This window comes from Eumetopias jubatus, unplaced genomic scaffold, assembly GCF_037043125.1.
Source record: "Eumetopias jubatus isolate StellerSeaLion01/CBP00866 unplaced genomic scaffold, mEumJub1_p1.0 scaffold_4, whole genome shotgun sequence".
In the NCBI taxonomy this organism is placed as follows: Eukaryota; Metazoa; Chordata; class Mammalia; order Carnivora; family Otariidae; genus Eumetopias; species Eumetopias jubatus.
The window spans coordinates 54,077,935-54,101,815 of record NW_028274810.1 but is presented as its reverse complement, the minus strand read 5'-3'; the positions used below and the strand labels follow the sequence as shown (position 1 = coordinate 54,101,815).

At 46.9% G+C, this 23,881-nt stretch overlaps 2 protein-coding genes across 2 annotated transcripts in view; one reads left to right on the top strand and one right to left on the bottom strand.

Moving 5' to 3' along the window:
• RAVER2 (ribonucleoprotein, PTB binding 2) overlaps positions 1 to 2,635 on the top strand; it is a 95,338-nt gene extending 92,703 nt beyond the window's left edge. Inside the window, exon 12 of the mRNA XM_088022396.1 lies at positions 2,432 to 2,635. Within this exon, the coding sequence (XP_087878522.1) occupies positions 2,432 to 2,578 (147 nt within the window). The 3' untranslated portion in view covers positions 2,579 to 2,635. The remainder of the gene's footprint in view (positions 1 to 2,431) is intronic.
• A 1,827-nt stretch (positions 2,636 to 4,462) lies between these two features.
• JAK1 (Janus kinase 1) overlaps positions 4,463 to 23,881 on the bottom strand; it is a 123,737-nt gene continuing 104,318 nt past the window's right edge. Inside the window, exons 12-25 of the mRNA XM_028102414.2 lie at positions 20,339 to 20,445; positions 17,305 to 17,448; positions 16,089 to 16,176; positions 15,501 to 15,628; positions 14,761 to 14,896; positions 12,989 to 13,140; positions 11,919 to 12,069; positions 11,707 to 11,801; positions 10,404 to 10,596; positions 9,548 to 9,672; positions 9,014 to 9,186; positions 7,327 to 7,444; positions 6,515 to 6,625; positions 4,463 to 5,722 (exon numbers count right to left, since the gene is read on the bottom strand). Coding sequence (XP_027958215.1) covers positions 5,627 to 5,722; positions 6,515 to 6,625; positions 7,327 to 7,444; positions 9,014 to 9,186; positions 9,548 to 9,672; positions 10,404 to 10,596; positions 11,707 to 11,801; positions 11,919 to 12,069; positions 12,989 to 13,140; positions 14,761 to 14,896; positions 15,501 to 15,628; positions 16,089 to 16,176; positions 17,305 to 17,448; positions 20,339 to 20,445 — 1,817 coding nt within the window. The 3' untranslated portion in view covers positions 4,463 to 5,626. The remainder of the gene's footprint in view (positions 5,723 to 6,514; positions 6,626 to 7,326; positions 7,445 to 9,013; positions 9,187 to 9,547; positions 9,673 to 10,403; positions 10,597 to 11,706; positions 11,802 to 11,918; positions 12,070 to 12,988; positions 13,141 to 14,760; positions 14,897 to 15,500; positions 15,629 to 16,088; positions 16,177 to 17,304; positions 17,449 to 20,338; positions 20,446 to 23,881) is intronic.

Below are 23,881 nucleotides of genomic sequence, written 5' to 3'. Positions count from 1 at the left end.
TTTAATCTCTTTACTAGCTTTGTGATTGATCTACTACCTTTACTATGTGTACTTTTACCAGCAAAAGTTCTTCCTTTCATAATTTTCTTCTAGTTTTGGTCTTTTTTCCACTTAAAGAATTCTTTAACATTTCTTGAAAGACTGAATATAGTGTTCTTGGTTGTCAGTTTTATTCTTTCAGCACCTTGCATACAGCATGCCACTCCTCTGGACTGAAAAATCAGATGATACCCTTATGGGGTTTCCCTTGTATGTAACTGTTTACTTATCTCTTGTTTTTAAGATTGCCTCTTCATCTTTAATTTTTGCCATTTTAATTATTATGACTCTCGGTATGGACATCCTTGGGCTCATCTTGTTTGGGGCTCTCTGTGTTTCCTGGACCTGAATGTCTGTTTTCCCCAGATTAGGAAAGTTTTCAGATGTTATTTCTTCAAGTAAGTTCTGCTGCCTTGTGTCTCTCTTCTCCTTCTGGGTTCTTATAACGTGAATGTTATTATGCTGATGATGTTGCAGAGGTCTCTTAACCTGTCATTATTTATTCTTTTTGCTGTTCAGCCTGGTTGCTTCCTGTTACCCTGTCTTCCAGATCCCTGACCCATTCTTCAGCATCCTCTCATCTGTTGATTCCCACTAGTGTATTGCTCACATCAGCTATCATACTCTTCACCCCTGATTGGTTTTTATATTTTCTATCTCTCTGTTGAAGTTCTGAGGTCATCCACTCTTCTCTCAAGTCTGGTGAGTATCTTTATGACCATGACTTTGAACTTTTTATCAGGCATATTGCTTATCTGTTTTATTTAGCTCTTTTTCTGTGATTTTTGTCATCTTTCATTTGGGACATATTCCTTTGTGTCATTTTGTCTAACTCCTTGTTTGTCTACGTATTAAGCCAGTCAGCTGTCTCCTGATCTTGAAAGTAGATCAGGAGATCACTACAGGAAAGTGGCTTTGTGTAGAAGGGGCCCTGTTGTAAGCTGTTCCTAGTCACTAGAACCAAGTACTCCAAGGGTGTTCCCTGTGTGGGCTACATGTGCCCTCCTGTTGTGGCTGAGCTATGACTGTTGCAAGTGGCCGGGATGCAGGGCTTGCTCCCTGTGAGGGCTGGTTGCAGCTACTGTGGGTGCACTGGTGGGTAGGGTTTGCTTTCTGTGCTGCTGGCTTAGAGGCCTGACTGCAGCCACCATAAGCTCACTGGTGGGCAGGGTTGGCACTCAGCCCAGCTATCTGTATAGTAATGAGCCACTTTGACTGCTGCATGTGTACTGGTGGAGAGGGTTTGCATCCCTCCCCTGCCCCGGGCAGGTCCACAAAGGAATGACACGATGGGGCACGTAGTGCTAGCAAGGCAGATGAAGTGTGCTAGAACGGACTCCTGGAAGCCTCTGGCTATCTAGGCTGGGGAAAGGCAAGAAAAATGGCACCTGCCAGCACTTTTATTTCCAGAGAAAACTCCTGCAGAAAACCGCCTGCCCCACTGGCACATGTCCTAAAATTAGTCAATAAATTTCCATGTATAGCCCAGGTACTTTTCAAACTCTTTCGTGCTGTGTCTTGGGCTGTTATTTGGCTTGTTGGCTCTTTAAGGGTGGAGACTCAATTTCTTACACCCTCTAGCTCTCCTGGAGGTAAGCCTCACTGATTTTGAAAGCCAGAGATATGGATACTCACCTTCCTAGTGCAGGGTGTTTGGTGTGGGCTCTGATCCCCTTGCTCCTCTGTGCTTATGATGTCCCTCCTGTTTACGGGGAGTTGTGCTGGGGTTTGGTTCCATATTGCATTTCTGCTCCTCCTACCCTTTTCCGTGTACCCTTCTATTGGCTGCAGAAGATCTGTCAGTCTTCAGGTCATCTTCAGAATTAGTTGCATAGATGTCCTTGTTGCCCCTATGGGATGAGGTAAGCTCAGGATCTTCCTATTCTGCCATCTTCCTCTGAGCTCTGGAAATGGTCTTGAATTCCCCATGCACACCTGTGTTCCACTTGGGTCTGGAACCATTTGTGTTTTTAGACCTACTAGTACGTTGCCACTTCTTTTGTTACTAGACAGACCCACCATCTAATCTGCTATGCAGTTCAACTTCTTAGCCACTCACCTTTCTCAGAGGAATACTGACATCTCGTATAGGTATTCTGACGCAGTGGGGTTTAACTAGGTGGGGACAGCAGAAGCAATGCAATTGCTTTTTTTTTTCCTTTCCCCCAAATACTGGGGGTGGAGGAGAGAGGGCACTCAGAGGCTGGTTTGTATTTTTTAAAAGTTCCACAAGTGACTTTGATATAGAAATCTTAATGTTTTAATTTGATCAATTTGCTATTTATCCTATTTTGTTTTTAGAGCAAATCAGAAGAATTGCTTTTCTTATAAACATCTTTAATGAATAAACCAATTTTTAATTTAGATATTAGCATTGTGCTTTTTCTCATAGGTATCCTCTTTAAGAAATGAAAAGCGAGGCTCATCATATCTCATCTCTGCCCCAGAAGGTGGTTCTGTGGAATTTGTTGACCAGCATTCTCAGGGCACAGGAGCTTATTACATGGAAACCTACTTAAAAAAGAAGCGCGTATATTGAGTTAAGTTCTCTCCTTATAACCTCATAAGGTTTTTTGCAGTATCTCTGCTGTTCATTGCTGCCTTAACTACATTCAGACTAGCCATATCCTTTAAATACGGGTTTCTAATTTCCCAGAAGGAACTGTATTGTGCAGCAAGCAGAATTGCCAAATAAAAAATAAGTAGCAATAAGATAATACAGGACATTTTCCATTACAAGTAGATGCATCTTAATTGGTATTAAATTATAGTCCACTGGAGAAATTAACAATGTTCCAATATTCCTTGTTTAGGACTGGGAATAATTTTGACACCATATATAAAAGTATGAAGCAATAAATGGGAAACGGTCTTGTTTCCTGAGCCTTAGAAGAATGAGTTTCTTATATGCCAATGTGCATTTCAATCTACTTTCCCTAGAAGTAATCTCATTTATAGATTTTTAGAACTTTTCCTAGAACTACAAGAGTGCAACTGCAAAATGCAGTGGTGGTAATGTTATAAAGATGCTCTACATGCAAACTAAATACCCCCAAATCAGCCCCACAATATAAAACCCAGAGTGATAGTAAGGTCCAAGTTCTACACAACTATAGATGCTTTACTTTTAATGTTATTTACCATTTATACCTTTTGTGAAAAACAAGCTATTTTTGGGGGGGAAAAAGTAGCTTTGGTGAAATAATTTCAGGGGTTGGCAGGCTATACCCTGGGGTCAAGTTTAGTCCTCCACCTGTTTTTATACTGTCTGCAAGCTAAGAATGAGGTTTACATTTTTAAATGAAGTAGAACAGATTTGAATTAAGTTCTATGAAATTCAAATTTCAGTGTCCATATATAAAATTTTACTGGAACACAAACATGCTCATTCATTTACATATTGTCTAGGGCTACTTGTGTGCCCTAGTGGCAGTGCTGAGTAGCTGTGACAGAGACCATATGGTCTGCAAAGCCTAAAATATTTGTCATCTGGGCCTTTATGGGGGAGAGTGCGCTGACTTCTGGTCTAATGGCACTAATTCCCTAATCCTCTCACTTGTGCAACAGACTTGTAAGTGGCAAGCGATGTAGGTTTCTGTGTCTGATTTCATGGCATAAACTAGTGATGATCTAATTGCTAGAACAAGGCCTGTTTTGATCCTCAAATGCCCTATTTCCACAGTATAGTTCAACCCTCAATACTGAAGGAGCACTGTGGAGTAACAGTATAACAATTTTGAGCTAGTAAGTTATACCTCACTTTCTGCTTTGTCTCTTATTCTTTTATTATCAGCTATTTAACTCAATTTACTTCGGCAAGAATTGTGATTATTGCATATAACTTTTGACATCACCATTTCCTGAAGACTTTGGTATTAAACAGATGAGAAAACCTTTGCCATCTAGAAATTTCCAAGTTTGTTCCTTGTCTTTTTGAAATCAGATTAAAGGTCTTGTAATAAGGTACCCTATTCTAATTATCAAGTTTAAAAAGTGGTACATCTGATTTGTAATTTATTTCATTCTATTCGAAAATGACAGCTAGAAAGTTAAGGATTGGCATCGGTTATGACTCAGCAGATGAATAATGGTTTCTCCATGTTCTGCGCTTCTCCTTCCCATTTCCTATTGCATTAAGCATCTTCAATGCTTAGTCACACCTCTCTAATACAAACAGAAGATGGTGAATTTTAAGGCAGAGCTGCAAAATGAAAGCAGGAAGAGGTTGAAAAGAACTAAGCTATATGGATCTGCCCTCTGTGTATCATTGGATAGAACAGATAAGTACCAAGCAAGTGGTGTTTGTTGTAATAAGGACCATTACCAAACTCCGCCCCCCCCACAAAGTCTGTTATTTTTCTATGTAGACAAATTGTTTGAATGCTTTGAAAATGAAATCTTAATATTAAAAGGCATATGCATGTGAAGTCTCTAGTATATTTATTTGTATAAAGAGTAAACAAAGTGCATATAGAGTGACCACAGGTTTGACACAGACAGAGACCTTGGTGATGCAGGGATATTGAATAAATTTAAATGGCAAGTTTATTGTTGCCATTGAATCAATCCAGAACTCTTTAGGCTCAAAAGGGGAAAAAAGGATATCAAACAAATGCTAGACAGCATTAACAAAAAGTTTTTCAGACTCTTGGTCATCAAGTTCTTACAGTTCACATTGAATCAGAGATTAGACATTTTTGATTACCCAGCTACCTCCAAGCAAACTGAAAACTGTCTAGTAGCTCCTGAACTCTTGTAGATGGATGGTTAAGTACGAAAACACTGGTTGCACACAGCATCCAGAACCAATGCTGCAACAGCTTGCCCCAGAAGGGGAGGTAGAGTTAGAAAAGGATATACATTAACATTTCTGAAAAGCATGTATGACAGTACCCGGGGTCTTAGAGTCCCTTCTGATTAAAGGTATGGTATACTTTTTAGGAAAGCACAGGCTTGGTTCTCAAGAATTAACAGGCAATAGAGTATCTATTCCACAGCTGTCCCCCTGGCTCTGACCAGTTTTCTCAAAACTCAGTATTAGCTGGTCACCCACGGGGACAGGAGCAAAGCCACTGAAGAGACAACTCAAAGTTTAAGTCCTACTGGTGACAGGAATACACTCATCTTGGTACAGAAACAATAGTCTACTAACGGGTATCTAATATTTCAAGAATGCTTGGTCTATCACTGGAGAGAGATTGCAATCTGAGGGCATGTTAGAGTATTACCTAAGTCCATCAATCTCTGCCGGGAAAGCATTTCCGATCAACAGGCAAATGGGAACACGGGCTTCTGTAGGCTCCTCTCCCTTTCTGGTATGCAACTGGGACAGTACGCTAGCCAAACATAACGGTGCTTTCCATTCTTTTCCAAAAGGAGGAGTGCTTAAGTGCTTTCTATTGTTTCGGGCGTCATTATCTGTTACAGGTGTCAAATTTCAAGAGGGAAGTACTTACACATAATAAGCACCACAGTGTGCCTTACATACCCAAATACAAATTTTTTCCATTAAAAATTTTAAATGGCTTGGGTACTGGTTGGGGAAGGAGGACTTGATACACGGGAGTTTAAATGTTATCAATGCTTCTTATTTTAAAAGTGCTTCAAATCCTTCAATAAGGTTCTGAAAAGTTGTCCGATTGGATGGTTGGAATTCCCAGCATTTTCTCATAAGTTGATAAACCTGTAAGAAGGGGAGGAAATCGAGTTAAAAAAAATTCTTGGAAATGGATTACTCAAAAGTATTATTGATGAACAATCTATCTTGAGAAGCTCATGAATTGACCTTCCAAAAAATCCAGGTCATTACATCTCAGTGCAGACTCGACTCTAAATTTCCTCCCTGGTGGTTCTTTGATTCATACAAACTCTCCAGTACATCTCAAATAGTATTAAGAGTTGGCCTTAAAGGCTCAAATCACTTTAGAATACAGAAAACTGAATAAATGTCATAAATGCTACTAACAACCTGCAAACACGGATTTGAACTGTGCAGGTCCAGTTATATACAGTTTTTTCATTAAATATGATCTAGTGCTATAAATGTATTTTCTCTTAACCATTTTTTTCTCTTATTATTATCAGTAAGGCTCCTGGTCAACAGTAGACTTAAGTTTTGGGTAATCAAAAGCCACATTCAGCTTTCCAACGGTGTAGGTCAGCACCCCTAATCCCATGTGGGTCAAGGGCCAACGCTATATGTACTTGTCACAATCGGGCGACACTAGAATGTGCGGCTTCAGGGTGCTCGCTGAGATGGGCCTACTGTTGGAGGGAATCCTTACTTTAAACCTAACTTGTGGCTGTCATCTGCCCCAAAGAAGGTTTTACAGATGTCTGATCTGAAATTCAGCTTCAGGAAATTATCTTAAAAATGGCTTTTCTACTTCTTCCCACCCAAGCCCTTGCCAGGTAACTCAAGCCCTGAAAACGTAACACAAACTGAGTTTATCACTGTAAAATAGCCCACAAATACCTCATCTGGACAGTGACGTGGACAAGGCAAACGTTTTCCTTCTTTTAATGTATTCACAAGTCTTGTGACTGTCATTTGGCCATGAGTTGGGCCTATCATTTTCAGGAACAACTATGTAAAATCAAACCAAATATTTTAGCACATATTTATATCAACAGCAGATTAAGTTAAAATTTCTAGGATTAACTAAATTAAGATAATAAAAAGGCTTTTTCCTCAGTAACTTTATTTTTCTTAAAGATTTTATTTGACAGAGAGCGGGGAGCAGCAGAGGAGAAGCAGACTCCCCACTGAGCAGGGAGCCCAACGTGGGGCTGGATCCCAGGACCCTAGGATCATGACCTGAGCCGAAGGCAGACACTTAACCGACTAAGCCACCCAGGCGCCCCTCAGTAATTTTAAATGAAAGCCCAAAATCTTGATTAGCTCTCAATGATTAGTCTGTAATCACTTCCTCAGACTTTACCAACCATCCCTTCCCCTGGCTGAAGAGCCTGTCTCAGTGAAAATGATCTCATTTATGAATTCCTGAAGCTCAAACAAGGCCCTCCCCACTGCTCCCTCATTCTCCCAGGAAACTGTCCCTGGAATCCTCACACAGGTAAGATCCTTGAAAGTCAGCACCATTTTCTAGAACTTGGGCTCCTTGTGAAATGAGGACTTGAGAGAGCCACAAATAAGTGTCAAGTGACAATGTTAAATGGAAAAGTGACACTTCCCACTGTAACATACTAACTGGATTCCCTTTAAGAACAAAATTTACACATTTTCAATGGGTGCTGGATTTGGATGAAGGGACAAGGAAGACTTACCGCCATGGGGCTGTAATCTGAGTCACAGTAAGTAAGCAGCTCATGCAGAGTCACTCCAAACGACCAGACGTCAGAGGCGATATAAAATTTACACTGAATTAAACATTCGGGAGCATACCTGAAAGCAAGCAGACCATGAAACTTCATTTCCTGGGAAGGATATTCCAACACATTACAATCACGGAGTATCTCCAAAAAAAATCACTTCTTCGGCTTTTCTCAGTGTTTAATGTATTAATCACACATCTGCTAAAGCACATATCTGCTTTGAACAACAATACCGTCACAGGCTCTCCGTAGAACGTATTTGCTTTAAAGTATTAGTTTGTGCTCTTCATTCCATGGGCTGTCCATGTGGAGGAGGCATAGGATGACACACCCCAAGTGTTCTTTGCAAGTTCACAATTAGTCAGCAGTGACCTCACTGTGCAGCCTTCTTCCAAGGTCAACTGTTCCGTTGGATGACAACTAACTGCCCAAGCCAGAAACGTAGGCACCCCCATATCCAGGTTCCTATACTTCTCAAACCTACTCACTTCTCTTAAGCCCCACTGTCACTGTCCTAACCACTGTCCCTAGTTCACACCCTCACTGGCTCTGGTTGAATCACACTTCCTTAGCTCCAATCTTGCTCCCCTCCCATTCACAGTGATCTTTTTAAAGCAAAAGCCACCATTCTTAAACCCTCCAGTGGTATGTCCCAAAGCTCGAAGGTAGAGCGCCAGCTCTGTGACTCGGCCTCCGGTGCTCCGCCTTAGCAAGTCCTTGAGACCTCCCACTTCCGTCGTGATCCAGTCCCACCAAGCTGATTCAGATTCAGGTCCTGGGATATTCCCTGCTCTCATCTCATTCTTGCTAGTCACACATGCCTTCTTCTACCATCCTTACAAACCCCCATGGATCTTTTAAAGTCTTAACAGGACTTCCAGAAAATCAAACCTAAACCCTTCCATGCTTAAACCACCATGAAATTGGCTGCCCAATCCATTAAATTCTACACTCAGTCTGCTTGTTCACCACGGATCTCTAGTACCCAGCACAAAGTAGGGCCCTGCTACATATATTAATGACTGAATGAAGGCTTAGGCTCCATGGGTGGGAGAGATCTAGGTTTGTGTCTACGCGGGACGCACCTCGGAGGTGTTGATTTGTTCTACAGGAGCAGTAGAGTAGAGGCTTAAACAGCTTCTCCCTTGGATGGCGTTCCAGGCTGCAAGGGGTCACAGTCAGGGTGCAGCCTTCTGACCAAGACACTGCAGTGATCCATGAGCAGACGGCCAAGTTCCCTGTGGACTGTGCTCCGCTCTGCTCTGTCTGGGATCTCCCTGAATCTGTCAGTGCCTACTTCCTCACCTTGTTCCCACCCCTTCCTCCTACCTGCCCTCTAGGCCTCCTGTGCATGCATGTGACCCCTGCCACTACTAACAGTTTTAAGGACTGTGTCAGATGAATGCCCTCTCCTGGGAAGCTGGAAATGCTCAGCCACCGGGTGGTTAGCATCCTCCACTCCTTGGAAGATGGTGTCGTATGAACCTCAGGCATTTCTGTGTGGGCTGCTTTCTAGTGACACAGCCTAAAAGGTGTTTCTTGAGGGGAGAGATCAATCAATTCCAAATGTGCTAAGTTCTTTCTAGCCTTGACTTGGGCAGGAAGAACAAAAGACATTAACATAACATTAGATTGTTACCAAAACACAGGGCTGTCCCGATCATCCTTGACTGTGTAGTACTCCTTGTCAGTTTCAATTGCTTTGGTCAAACCAAAGTCTCCAATTTTCACTTGGTGCTCACTCTCAACGAGGACATTCCTTGCTGCCAAGTCCCGGTGAACGTACTGCCGAGAACCCAAATAGTCCATCCCCTGAGAAAGAGAGGTGAAGGGAGAGTGCATTTGATAAAGGTCAGTTCAGGTTCTGTTTTGTATCCATCACTGCTTCATGAAAAAGCACCAATGTCATTTCATTTACCTATCACTCGTTTTTTTTTTGTTTGTTCTTAATGCAAGAATAGTAAGACTAACCCAATTCAAAGAAATACACATTAAATCAGCCATATTAACCAATCAGTTTTCTTAGTACTGGCTAATTTTCATCCAAATCATGAAGAGCAAAATGGTACAGGTACAATTACTGGAAAGCTTCCCACTTGCAGTCTAATTACAACCCAATTACCCAGGACAGAGTGCCTGATTTTTTGATCTTTGACATGGTTTTTTTTTTTACCTTACAAATCTGAACGGCATATTTTAATTGCTGTTTGAGGTTAATTTTGTTCTTATTCTTTGGAAGATATTCCTTAAGACTTCCTGAAGGCAGAAATTCCATGATGAGCTTAATACCATTTCCTCCTGTTTAGAAAAAAACACCCATCAGGACGATGTCACCAGATGAAGGAACTGTGGGAGAGTAGAGGGTACCGGATCTGGAGATGCAGGCCCTGAGCTGATTTCAGTGTCACCCCTGAATCACTACTGAACCTCTTAAGCTCCAGAACCTTGGGATCCTCAAAGAACGGAGATAGTTACACTCGTGTACATAACAAAGCCCAGTCATCAGCACCCACTGAGCTAAGTGCTCTGCAAACCACTGAGGATGACTGATTTTTAAAAATTACGAGCCACATCATTTCATTACCAGTTTTAGAATACAGTTATGTATTATATTGGTTGGTAAAAAAAGATATACTTATGAATAAATACCGCTTGCCATCTTGATATAGACAACTAGAAAATGAAAGATCCTGGCTAGGGCTGGATCAGAATAGGAAAAACAGACAATGGGTGTCAGTTTCATAGGGCCTAAGTGTGAATATCAGGATGAGTGAAGCCCAATCTCCAGTACTGGAGAGAGAACGCTGGGATCATCCCTGGTGGCAGGGGAAGCTGGGTGGCTTCCCTGGCAGCTCTGCGCTGAGGGACATGACTGTGCATTCGATGGTGAAGCCGCAGAGCTCCCAGGAACCACCGGCAAGTGTGTCCAGGTGGCCCAGGTACAGCTGAGGGCACTGCCTGCTCACACTGGCCTTTTAACCCCAGACAGTCCCTTCGTTTTCAAACCAACCCCACTGTGCCCAACATACCATCTTCTGTACAGATGCCTTTGTACTTCACAATGTTCTCATGATAGAGGTTCCTTAGGATTTCAATTTCCTTCTTCAGGTCAGCTATGTGGTTGCCTCCACTCTCGGGCTTCAGGGATTTGACCGCCACCTGCTCCCCGGTATTGTCCCCCTCAGGGTCATACCTGCAGAGCTCAACCTTCCCAAAGTGGCCCTAGAAGGAAAGACCCATGCACTTGATGAGAGGAGCCCCACGCGGGGCCAGCAGGGACACTTACACGAGCCTTGCTCCTTGTGCCGCTCCCATGAAGGCCAGGGGCAAGCGGCACAGTCTGACCTTAGGGGCAGCAAGCTCCTACCTGGGCCCTTCCTCTCTTGGTCTCACGTGCTATCCCCTCCGTGACGGGGCTAAGAAAAAGAGGTATCAGGGGACTGGTGAACCGACACATCAATCCCAGTTTCCATGAAAATGTAACCCAAAAGGAAATGAAAGTGGTTTCTGGTCCTGCAGGACAACCGTGGTGTTCTCTGAGAGCCATGGGCCCAGGCTGAAGGACGGGCACCACCATGCAGCTGAAAAGAGCACTGCATGAAGCGTGTTTACCAGCCGTGGGATCAGATCCTGACCAGGCCACTAGGCAGTGATGTGGGCCCAGTCACCCCATCTTCCGAGCTGGCTCCGGAGGGGCTCCACGCCCACAGCAGTGGCAGCCTCTCGGGGATGGCGTGAGGAATGAAGGACGCTGCGCCTGTAAAGTGCCAGCACACAGCCTTGGCTCACAGGAGGTACTCAGTGCGGGACACAGTCTATGTTCACTTAACTGAACTACAGGAAATCTGGACAAAGACGCAAATCACTGTAGCTTTTCTGGTCACATTAGCTGTTCGGAAATTCCCATTCAAGATCCAAGGGAAAAGCTGATACTCTATCTGGCCTGTGTAGTAAATAATCCCTCATTTAAGCAGCCTCGCAGGATACAGATACCCAGGGAAGTCTGAGACAGGGATTTTTCTATTTCTACCCCATCTATACCTATTCCCCCAGATCTCTCCCTTCCCATTCTCTTCCATCCCTCAGAGAAGAGTCAAGTCTGGAGGGAGCAGACCAACATCCTGTGTGCACATCCAGCCCTCTGGACAGGCAGGTATATGCGCACTGTCACCCTGTGTCAAATGGAGAATCCCTTGTGATTCAACTGGCCCAGAGGAAACACAGTGAGATGCTTTCTCTCATAAACCTTGGCCCGAAATGACAGAGAATGGAGAGCGGCTTTGGACGCAGAGAGAGGTGACATGGTCAGCAGGGAACTCCAGCCTAACTTGCCTCTCCCAAGTCACGGATCCTCTTCAAGAATCGCTTTTCAAAATGTGTGGGGTCTACTTCGGTTGCCGGCTTTCTTTCGGAAACAATGTCTGGATCTAACAGAGGAGAAAAGAAACCACGTTAAAAAGGAGTGACTGCCATTCACCGGCTCTTTATTCACCCGCTCCCCTGGGCCACTGGCTGTTCTCAGCCACAGGGTAAGACTGTCTTACTCTGCTCTTCCAGTTTATTGATGTCTCTCATGATGGCTCGGAAGAAGGGTCTCTGGTTGGGGTCATAGTTCATGCAGCGGGTCATAAGGTCAGCCAGCTCCTTGCAAGACGGTGTCACTGGCCGGCACCGGCTTTCGTAGAATCTCTCTTTCTGTAAAGAAGAAAACCACATGGAAGAAACCAAAGGAACCAGTCACTAACCTTTTAGCCCCAGTTACCATCCCTAATTTAATTCCCAACAGCTGTGCTTCAAGGTAGATTTCATAAATATGTGTGTTACTGTTGCCTCATTGTGGTTTAGGGAAATCTTAGTCCCCACACAAAAATCCACATTCAAGGAAGATGGGCAGTATACCCCAGTCCCGAGTAAGCTGCGTTCCAGGGAAGTCACTCAGCCTTCCTGGAATACAACTTGGCAATATGTGTAACAACCTTCAGAGTCTTCAAATCCTTTGACTCATTAATTCCAACTATCGAAAGACTCAGAAATAAGTCAGACATAAACAAAGATTTATGTTCAAAGATATTCCCTGCAGAATTAGATAGAACATTACAAATTTAAAAACCACCTAAATGCCAAATATAAAATTAGTTAAGTAAATTTGAGCTTAATGAAACAACTCCTACATTAAATTTGTAAAATTTTAAGACACACTTAACTGCCTAAGAACTTGTGATATTAAGAAATACAGCCTGTATATCTATATCTGGGATAAAGAAACTCAACAAATATGTGTTAATTTTGCTGACTAATGGGCACTTAAAATCTGAGCTAAACAGTATTATAATGTTCTACCAACAAATATTTGCCTGGCACTCTACATGCATTATTAATCTTCACAACAGCCCCGCAATGTAGGTGTTATTTATCCCCATTTTACAGATGATGAACTGAGGCTCAGGGAAGTTTAGTGACACTTTTGAGGTCACACAGCCAGTAAGCCTGTGGAGGAGATTCAAACAGACATCCACCTCTTCCTACAACATGAAGCTTCCTGACAGCTCCCGAGACATCCCTGAGTGCTCAAGGAGTCCTCACTCGGCTCGCACCCTGGACAGCAACTGCTCACCTCAATCAGGGTCTTGTCTTTCAGAGGGATCTCGCCATTGTAGCAGATCTCCCAAAGTGTGGTTCCAAAGCTCCATTTGTCAGCAGCCACACTCAGGTTCTTGGAGTCTTCAACACACTCGGGAGCAATCCATGGGATTCGTTCTATGCACTCTGGAAAAAGACAGGAGATGTTTCCAGATCAGTTTCTGGAATCACCTGGGGAGTAAATCACTGTCATTGCAGCAGGAACCGTGAACTAACGAAGAAACCATTTTAAGCAATGTTTCCAAACATAGACCATGGCTGCCTTGGTCCCGTGGGGAGCTTGTGAAAGGTGCTGCCTTCCAGGCCCCTCACCCCTGGCACTGCAGATGCACCAGTCTTCGTCGGGGCCAGATGTGTCTGTTTACCACATGCCCCCCAGAAGGGTCATGCAGGGCCAGTCTTCCGAAGCTCTGGCCTCAGAAAGAGCAAAGCACCCCAGAGATGGAGGCCAACACCCTGGGGAAGGAGAACCAAGGCTTAAGAAAGGAAAGACAGGAAGAGAGGCCCACCCACACAGAGTAGGCCTAGGCTAATCTCATGCACTCTGCACAATCCCCCTGCAACACCATGCTTGCTTTAGGTGGGAAAGGATAAGGGAACAAGACTGAGGTGAAGCTGTCCTACATCGCTTGACCCTGGCTACTTATGCAGCCCTGTTCGGGCTTCCTGCCAAGACCAGTGATCGGAACAGACACCCCTGCTGTATCCAGGGAAATGCCCCTTAACAAGTGCTTGCGGCCTCTCGGCCCCTGTGGGAGAGAGAGAGGCAGGCGGGCCACTCCTGAGCAGGGCACTCCCGGTCAAGCCCACCTCACTGACCTACAAGGCCTGCACGAAACCGCAGCACCTCCCTGAACCATGCTCTGTCCCCAGCTAGATGATGTCCCTTTCTCTCTGAATGCACACAGCACTTTACTGGCCTCTCTTGTGGGGTACCCAGGCTTCTCTACTTGCTCTGAGCTCTCCTGGGTCTGTGTCTCAGATGCTTGCTGAGGACAGGACCCTTGAGAGACTCTGGACTGAATCTGCACAGATTGTGGGAAGTTGGGCAGGTGAGAAGCACGACACAGGCACTAAAGGATGCTTCCCATTCCCCTTCTAAGGAGTGGATATTTTAGGTCTTATTTGTAAGGCTTGTTTTCATCCTGGTCCAAGTGCAAGGCACTGTGCTTGGTGCTGGAAACTGCCGGCCAGCAGAGGCCAGGGCCTCAGGCCCAGGGGCACGCTGATATCCCAAATATGGCCTACTGGCCCAACTTGTGCAGCGCTGGTTTCAGTGTCTCAGCTCCCAGGCCTGTCCCTTCCTGTGGAGCCCCCGAACTCACGATAGCCTCATTCAAAGCACACAGGACCGCAGCAATCACTCGGGTGCCTCCCCAAACTGCTCACCAACTACAGTTGAAGACCAAGGAGACCCAGCTCCTCCTGACACCCCTCTGACCATCCCCAGGCCTGGCAGCCTCCCTCTGTGCTACCCCAGCACTGAGAACAAAGATGTGCCTTGGGTGAGCTGTGTTTTTCCGACCACTCAGCTCCCTGAGGGCAGGGACTGGCCCTCCTTCACCTCCACATCTCCCCTGGCCCCCAGGACACAGCAGCACCAAGCCTGTCTGCCAAAGTGTCCTTTTCAAAAGGAAGCACACCTGAGCCCTAGCCCTCTTCTCCCCTAATTAGGGCGGGGGCAGGGAGGGTGGAAGGGTGAAGGGCGGGGATGGGAACTAGGGTGGGAGGGTAAGGGAGACACACCTTGCCTGGACAGCACGGTGATGGGGATGCCAGGGTCACTGAGCTTGATGAACGGGCCGCACTCGCTGTCAATGCCCTCACGGGCCAGGAGAAGGTTTTTTGTGCACACGTTTCCGTGGACCAGGTCTTTATCCTCCTGCAGAGTGAAAAGGGTGAAATCAGTCAAGTTGCCCGTGGGGCTGCCTGTCTTCCCTCCTTCCCTCACTCCCTGTTTCCAAGCCCAGCCCCTCAAGTCATCTCTCCATATTCCCCAGCGACAGCAATGCCCAGGCAGCCCAGCTCTCCCCCAGTTATGTGTCACTCGGGCACATTAAATCGTGGCCTTCTGCCCCAGTTCCCTCACCAGCGAAACGGGGATAATGGTGGAGCAGGCCTCCTAGGGCTTGTGAGAATGACACTCATGAGAACCTGTGTAACGCCCCAACAGCTGAGCCATGGGAAGTGCTACTGATGCACGCAATTTCACTCATTCATTTGACAAGTATCGCGCTATTTCCACTCTAACCTATGGTGCATTCCAGAAGTCAGTCCTCTGATGTGATAAAACCTCCCTCAAAACAGAATTCATACCCAAGCACACGAACACCCCCAAATGACTGTTTTCAGCAAGCACCAGGCACACCTGTGTTTAACCACAGAGCCCAGGCCCCTGCAGCCTGCCTGGCTAGACTCCTTCCTGCCACCCTACAGGGCATTCTGGTTCCTGGTGGAGACCACCACGGACATCAGAACACACTTACCAAATAACTCAGGGCGCTGGCCAGCTGTTTGGCAACTTTGAACTTCCATGGTGTGGTGAGGACATCGCTTTTCCGGTGCATGAAGAGATCCAGGGGCCCACCCTCCACAAACTCCTCCACCATGATATCTACAAACACAAAAGTAGCCACATCTGGAACCTTCTGTACATCTGAGACAGTATCTTCCCTCATCCTCTGAGGAGAGCCCACTTTAGTGGCTGGTACTCAGCTCAGGAGGATGGCAACATTCTTGTGAGGTGCAAACATCAGAGTGCCTCCACCCCTGCCCAGAGCGCCTTCCATTCTGACTCTCAGCTTGCCCACCCCACCCTCCCAGGTCCAGACCAGTGTGCAGCCAGAGCTGGCAACAAGTAACGTTCAAGGAATGAGTGAAAAACAAACGGGACTTCATTCCACGCCCACTATTAAGCACAAGACCTGCTCGGTACCTCAAGTTCCTCGACTGCAAGAAGAGACAAAAAGCCCAAGCAATGTGAAATGTGAAGGTGGCTTCGGCCCCGAATCATCATCACAGCACCCATGCTCCCCAGGCAGGCCAACCTCCCCTTCCAAAGCGAATACACTTACTCTCCACGTCTCGGACACAGACGCCATAGAGGTACACGATGTGTTTGTGGGAGACCTGCCTCATCATGCTGGCTGCTTCAAAGAAGGCCTGTGGGAGGATAGCACAAGGGAATGTCAAGGGCCAGATGCCACGGCTCTGATGCCGAAGGAGCTCTGCTGAGAGGGAAGTCAATGGGTCCCAGGAACACTCAACACTGTCATCATCCCAGGCCCTGAAATAGTTCCCCTGGCCTTGACTGCCCAGGGGCATTGCCAAGCCTTTACCTAGGGGCCAATCTGGCTGGTATATGGAATCTATTTAGAAAACCTAACAGGATACAGAGCCAGGCTGGCAGCAGAGGCTAGGTGACAATTTCCCCATTGGATACTCATATCCACCACTTTCTCTTCCTTTAAACTTTGGGAAATAACAACATTTGGCACTGTAGTAGAATAAGTGAAAAACCACAGATCTGTACTTCTGAAACAAATAATGCAACATATGTTAAGAAAAAAAAGAAAAAGAAGAAGATAGCAGGAGGGGAAGAACGAAGGGGAGTAAGTCGGAGGGGGAGATGAACCGTGAGAGACAATGGACTCTGAAAAAACAAACTGAGGGTTCTAGAGGGGAGGGGGGTGGGGGATGGGTTAGCCTGGTGATGGGTATTAAAGAGGGCACATTCTGCATGGAGCACTGGGTGTTATGCATAAACAATGAATCATGGAACACTACATCAAAAACTAATGATGTAATGTATGGTGATTAACGTAACAATAAAAAAATAAAAAAATAATAAGTGAAAAACCAGATCTCTGTCGAGACTTGGCTTTATCGCTTTCTAACAGTGTGTGGGATCTTGGGTAAGTCCTTTTACTCCCATGGGCTTTAATTTTCTAGACCGCAAAGTGATAGTCCTGGACTACATCAGGGACTTCGAGAAGATTCAGCTAGAGTCCTGGGGCTCCACAGAACCACCACAAGGACCTCTATGGGAGGAGAGTGAGAGGGGCAGGGAGGGGACAGGCTGCTCAATGCACTTCATCTTCCATCTTCCCTCACTTACTTTACATACCTGCTTCATCTAATATTGTATTTGAAGAAAGGAATTCAGACTGAATGACAAGTTTGAAAAACACCAGACCGAAACAAAGACAAAGTTTCTTCCTAGCTCATTGTGCTCCACTGGCTCCAGAAGTTGGGGAAGGGAGAGGATAGGGTTATGAGGAAGACACTTGCCAGAGAAATGTCCCTGTGGCTGGGGTCTAAGACTTTGAGGATCACTTTTATTCTCTTCTCTTCGGAAGTTCCTTCGTCATCCTTGTAATCCACCAGGGTACCGGAGTAGATGTGTGTCCGTGTGCCTCTCCCAAGGTGCTCGCCCTGAAGAAGGAAGCAGGAGGTTGGGGGTACTTCTCTCTGGGGCTGCAGTGACACCCGAGTCTGGCACTGAGGCCTTAATGGGAACACACCAGAAGGGGTGGGGCAAGGACAAAAGAGCCTCCACAGCTCACAACCTCTCGGGCCTTGGTCTGGTCAGGCCTCCAGAAAAAACATAAAGCTACTCAGCCAAACACAAATGTGACACTTCCTGAGTCCCAGGAGACATTTAATTCCCAAACCATTCCTTGCCTTCTACCTTCAGAAGCAACCTGTGGCTAAAACATAATCCTGGCCAATCATAAAACTTCCAGCAGCACCACCACCAGCCTCCAGCAACAGCGGCCCACCCTTGGCCTCCAAAGAGGACTCAGAGAGGACCCCAGTGGGGCTCTACTAGAGGCTGGGCTACAAAGAGAAGGGCTTGTTAGTGCTGGCTCAACTGCTCGCTGGCCAACTAACTCAGAGATGCTTTCTGTAAAGAGGGATAACCATGGCACCCACCTCCCAGGGCTGTTCTAGAACCAAGTGAAGAGGAAGGAATAAAGGCTCCTCGGTCCAGACCCCGGCACATCGTGGGTAGAAATCATATGCTGGGCTGATGTGTTCTGTTTGATTGCCCTCTAGACCAGGTACTTGTTCATCTTCCAACCATCTACCCGGCGTGTGTGTATATACGTGCATGCATGCTAAGCTTTAAAATCTGTGACTCATTTACATGTGGACTTGCTGGAGCAATCCCAAAGTGGGGAAGGGGTGTGAAAACAGAGGCAGAGACTGGAAGGTGGGCCCTCAGTTTCCTCACGTATGAAAGGGGAGAACACCACCAAGTAAGTGGTATGAGCACTAAGTGAAATTATTACACATAATCATCTGTCTCTAAGGACCCTTCCAATTCAAGCTTTAATAATTCTGATTTAAACATTCTTAATATTGGGAAATCAAAATGTGATTCATAAAACTCAGGCATTCTCAAGCTACTGACATTAATCTCACGAAATCTTTAAGTTGAGGTGCTGTTATTCTATTATCCCAGGACCTTCTCTGTAAATGCAGAAAATGGATTCCCTTGGAATCGGCCCTGCCCCCTACAAGAACATATACAATTGTTAATTGGGTATATCAATGTGCACAAATGCCACCATTTGTCATCTGGCATGGCAGAATGTCGATGCATCTGCCCTGTCTCCCATATCCTGGCAAGGTCCTGTGACTATTCATTAAAGCCGCATCTGTAACGAAGCAATTCATCAAAGTTAGGGAAGTTGTGTTCCCAGAACATCCCGTAAAAGCCATATGCTTTCAGAATAATTACTCTTCCCCAGAAGGGCTGCTTATTCCAGTAGCCAAGTCATGGCAGCAGGATTCTGCAGCAACCCACAGAGGCCCTGCATGTTCCCCACTGGCCTCCTTCCGTGCCACTCCCTCTGCCTTCGCTAGGCGTGGGCTGTGCGCCCTCTGCAACTCTGCTTCCGTGCCCCTTTCCCCAGGAAGCCAGCTCTGCCCTCCCCAGGCGAGGCAGCACGGTCCTCTCTGCCAGTGCCACATCCTGCTGTAGCTCCCTACCTAGGACTTACGTCTCTACTTAAGAGACGAGAGCTGGCTCCACCAGCCACGGGCCTGCCGAGGGTGGCAATCACCGCTGCACATGCAAGGACTGTTGCTGGGGACTAGGTGAGCACCGGGGGGGGGGGGAGGGGCAGATGAGTGCCTGGGGGGCAGGGCCTAGGTGAGCACCGGGGGCACGGCAGATGCCTGGAACCCTCCGAGAGGCTTGAGGGCAAGGAGAGAAGGAAGGGCCCAAGGACAGTGCCAAGTTTACACAGAAAAAAGGCCAGGGTACCGCTGCTCTGGTGATTTTAATCTCTGGCCACAGCTCTAACACCATCAGAGGGACAGAAAACAATAAATACTGGCCTTCAGTGAAAAATGTCTCCAAAGAAAAAGTGAGAGGCGGTTGCAGCGGCGGGCTCCTACTCTCTGAACACCCCACCCAACAATTTTAGAGATTAACTTAAAAACGTAAACCAGGAACCCAACCCCATGCCTACTACCTCCCACCAGGCTCCCTAACAGATGTGAGCGCACAATTCGCTCTGCAACACCTGCCAAGTGTTGCGATCTCTCCCAGGCAGTCACCAGTGCCTTCCCTCCAAGGCTGCTGGCATGCTGTCTCCTTACCTCCCTGGTGTGTGGCTGTGTACAAGGACTGGGGTGGGGGCATGGAACAGAAAGGGGGATTTCCCCCGGGGCCTCACACCCCTAGCCAAGGCCCAAGGGCAGCTAGCTACAAGGGAAGGTGGGCCTGCCTACGGCTGCAGACTCTGGGCGAAAGGCCTCCCAAGCTGGAACACTGGTCCAAGGGATCTCTTTCCCAAGACAGTTCTCCTGCAGGCCGACATTGTACATCCCCTGCTCTCTTACTGCATTCTGTACCCCCCAGCTTTGCTCCCTCTGGAAGCATCATCAGGAAGCCTAGGAACTGAACTTTAGTAGTGCTTTGTCACACAGCATGTGGTGGGTTAATGCAGGTCATCAGCTCAGACGCCCCCACGGACACCCGATTCCTGCGGCCCTGTCAGCATTCCCACCAAGTTCTCCAACTCCTATCCGAAGAAGACCCACAACAGAAGGTCCTATAACCCTAGATAACCCCACAAAGCATGACAAATCCATTTCCCTTCAAAGAGAAAGTATCTCTGGGGAATACTGGCAAGGCTGGGTACAATGGCAGGGCAGTGGCTGAACAGCTTTAACTATGAAAGGAAAGCTCCTTATTTTTTTCCCGATAGGATTTCCCCAAACCCAGACTTCACTCCGCCCCAAATCCTCAGACTACTCGCTGTGGAGATGCAGGACCAAGGTGAGCTCAGGAACCTTAGCAAAGACTCACTTGCACAATATCTTTCTTGAGGATCCGGTCAAAACTCAGCTGGCTCATAGGGTAGACAGGCTGCCACTCCTGGGCTTTCTTAGTAGCCACCAGCAGATTGGAGATCTCTGTGGAAGAGAATGAAGAAGTCTGAGCAGGGTAGTGAAGGTTCAAGATCCCAGTCAGGCAATGCTTGCCAAATCATGGGGCTTGCTGAACACATATTTGTACATGTGCTGGTTCAGTCATTCAGTAAATGTTTATTAAGTACTTGTTTTAGGCCCTCCAGGAGCTTGCAGGCTAATAACAGAGCCTAATCAAATAATCAACCCATCAAAAGGAAAGCTCCAATTTGTGCAGCTACTCTCCAAGCCAGGCCCAGGGGCTGGGGGGTTGACACAGCAGGATCTGTTCTGGTAGCAGAAGTTAGGGAAGGTCTGCCTACGGAAATGAAATTTTAAAATCTGAGAAGAGAAACTCCCCACCGGCAGGGATGGTGTCTATCTTATTTCCTGCTCTACCTCCACAGCCTGGTACGTAGTAGGTACTCAGGAAGTATCTGTTCACCGTGTGAATGAATAATCAGGATGTGAGCTGAAGGACAAGAGCTGAGTGGAGAGGAAGAAGCAGTCCCTTGGGTGTAGCGGGTAATGGGAACCAAGGCAGGAGAGTAAAACAACACTGGTCTTATGCAAAAGAACAGGATAACCCAGAGAGAAGGTCGTGCCTGAACCTCTCTGGGCTCCCAGCAGTGCCTGACTCCAAGGAGGCACTAACTCAATGTATAGGTTATGAGCAGACCAGCCCCAGATTCTATGGATTCAAACGGCAAACTGAACACTTTACAAAATCTGCCGGGCCACGACGAGCACAAGCGGCTCAAGGAATTTACAATCCACAGAAGGTGCCTTCCCACCATGGAGCTACTTCGAGCTATGTCACTGGGGGTGGAGGGAGAGTGCCCCTTCCAGATTCAGACTGCAGTGAGAGGATTCTGGAACCCCAGAACCCCATCTAGCTGCTGAGGATCAGGTGCCTGCAGTAGGCCGAGTAATTAGACGTGGTCTCTCAAATCCTCACTTCCCTGCAGGGCAGGGCTTATTTTCCTTTTTATTGTTTTTTTTTCAGCTCACATTTTCTGATTGCTTCCTCTTTGCCAGCCACTGCCCCTAAGAGCTTTCCTCACAGTAATCCCTTTGTCCTTATGACAATTCTATGAGGTACACAGTATTTTTATCCTTTTTATTCTATAGGTCAGAAAACAGAGATTCAGGGTGACTAGCCCAAGGTCAGGCAGCTAGTAAGCCCTGGACGCTCATACTTCAGTCACGGATGGCTCCAGCCTCATACCTTCTTATAGCAAACCTGGCCCTAGTGGGAGGCACAAATCTGGGAGCCAGACACTGGGTTCAGGCACAGGCTCCCCTTATTACCAACCATATCCTGGATACCCTTTCTCCAGTCTGTTCTCCTCCACTCTGTTATCCTGACTCCACTCTGTAACCTGGATACAATCAGATTCAAACAGGCAACTCAGGACTGCCCTAATGGAGAAAAGACAAAGAAAGAGCCACCTGAATGGTGTCCCCAGCAAAGGGTTGGGGCAGTGGAGCTGTTTTGAAAATGAGAGAGGAGGATGAAAACAGGCGCCATTTATGGGCGATGATTTGCCTGGCTGCTTCAGGGAGCATGGCACTGACGTCAACTGTGTGAGTGGGGGGCCCTGTTAAACCCGTTTTCTCACTAGAAAAATGGGAGACACAGTCATGCCCCTCTGCAGGGTGCATACGAGATAATGCATATGAAGGGCTTACTTCAGTGCCTGGTGTACAGGGAGTGCTCCAAAACTGGTAGCCATTGTGGTTAAGACCAGTACTACATCTTGGTCAGCGCCATCATCCTTGTACCAGCTGGCTGGCAAGAGTCAGAAGTTCTCAGTGTCAGAGCCAAAGGGGGCTGAAATCAAGCCCCTGGCTCCACAGCACAGATGAGGACATGGGAGGGTCAGTGATGACTGGGCCAGTGAGTCCTGCTGGGTCGCTATCCCCTTCTTGCCACAGTCAACCTCAGACTTGGAGAGGGGCAGTGGGGCTGGACAACACACAGAGATGTGAACTTGTTTTGTCGTCACATCCACTCTGAGTGGCCACCTGCGTTTCCTTTATTCCATGAGGAGTTTCTCAGTTGCATTTTCAAGTGGGAAACCCAGGTTGAAGTGTGGCCATCAGAGCCTTGCAGTTAGGAGGGCAGAAGCACTGAGGAACCCAAAATGACCTTCTCCTTAATTTTCATAATTTTACCACTTCTCTAATTTGCAGGTGGTGGAGGGAAGACAGAGGGTTTCTGACGGCCCAGAGAAGCAAGCCTCATACACAGGGCTCATTCCTCCTCTCCTCACCGCCAGGCCCTTCCCTCCTCCAGGTCAGGAGAACTGCCCTCGCCCCAGAGCTCTGGGCTGATGGCTGCCCCTGCACCTTCGCAGAGTATGATGGGATGTACAGGAAAGATCACCAGAGCTGGAGTCAGAAGACTTGAGTTCACGACCCCAGTCATCCTCTAACTACCTAGGCAAATTAACAGGGATTACAACACACTCTGGCTTGTTCTGAAGATTAAATGACTCAGAAGACGGAAGACCCTCACATGGGGCCTGTAAGCCCAGTAGCCATCATCATCATCATCATCATCATCACTACTTGTTGCTCCTATTATTGTAACTACTGCTGTCACCAGCGGCAAGGCACCAAACATCTCTGAGCCTCCATTTCTGCATCTCTGTAATAGCTACAAAGAGCTACTGTCAGATGGAGCAAATGCAAATATGCATGTAAAGTGCTTGGCATTAGTAGGTACCCACCAATATGGTAGCTACCACTCTAACTATTCCCCTGACAGACATCAGTGAGCGTGGACTCCGTGCTGGGTGTGGTGTACCCCATGAGTCATGGGGTGCTAAGACAGATCCAAATCCTGTCTTAAGAGTTCATACTCAAGTGGGAGAGACGGCTTCAATTTGTTCCTGTGCGTCTCCTGCTACCGCTACTGGCCCCCAGATCTGGACCAGTACAGTGGCATCGACACCAGAGACCTCTCCAGCTAATTCCAGGGAAGAAATCATGTCCCGGTCTCCCACCTGCCACCAGTCCTCGCTACCTGTGGCCACTGCTCTCCATCTCCTCAACCTTACCCAGAGACCACAAATCCCAAGGAAAGTAAAAACCGCTCCTAATATCTGTTAGGAGAGATTATGTGAGTAAATAGGGTCATTGGGCTTTAAGGTTTTACCTCACTCTGAGGTCTCAGGACCAAGTGGCAGATGTGTTTTTACCCTTGCGGAACATCTTCAGGCATGAAAACAAAGGCTGCAGTTACCCCCAGAGCTGGCAGGAAACCCTATCTGATCAACAAGAACGTAAGTCCTTCCTCTTTCACCGAGTGCGGTGGCAGCCCCTCGCTGGGAGGCCAAAAAATGATTCAAACATCAAGAACCCAGGCCCCTTTTTGTCCTGGTGTTGCTTCCTCTGCCCACCCCTGATATAAAGGCTCACAAATTCCCTTAAAAGA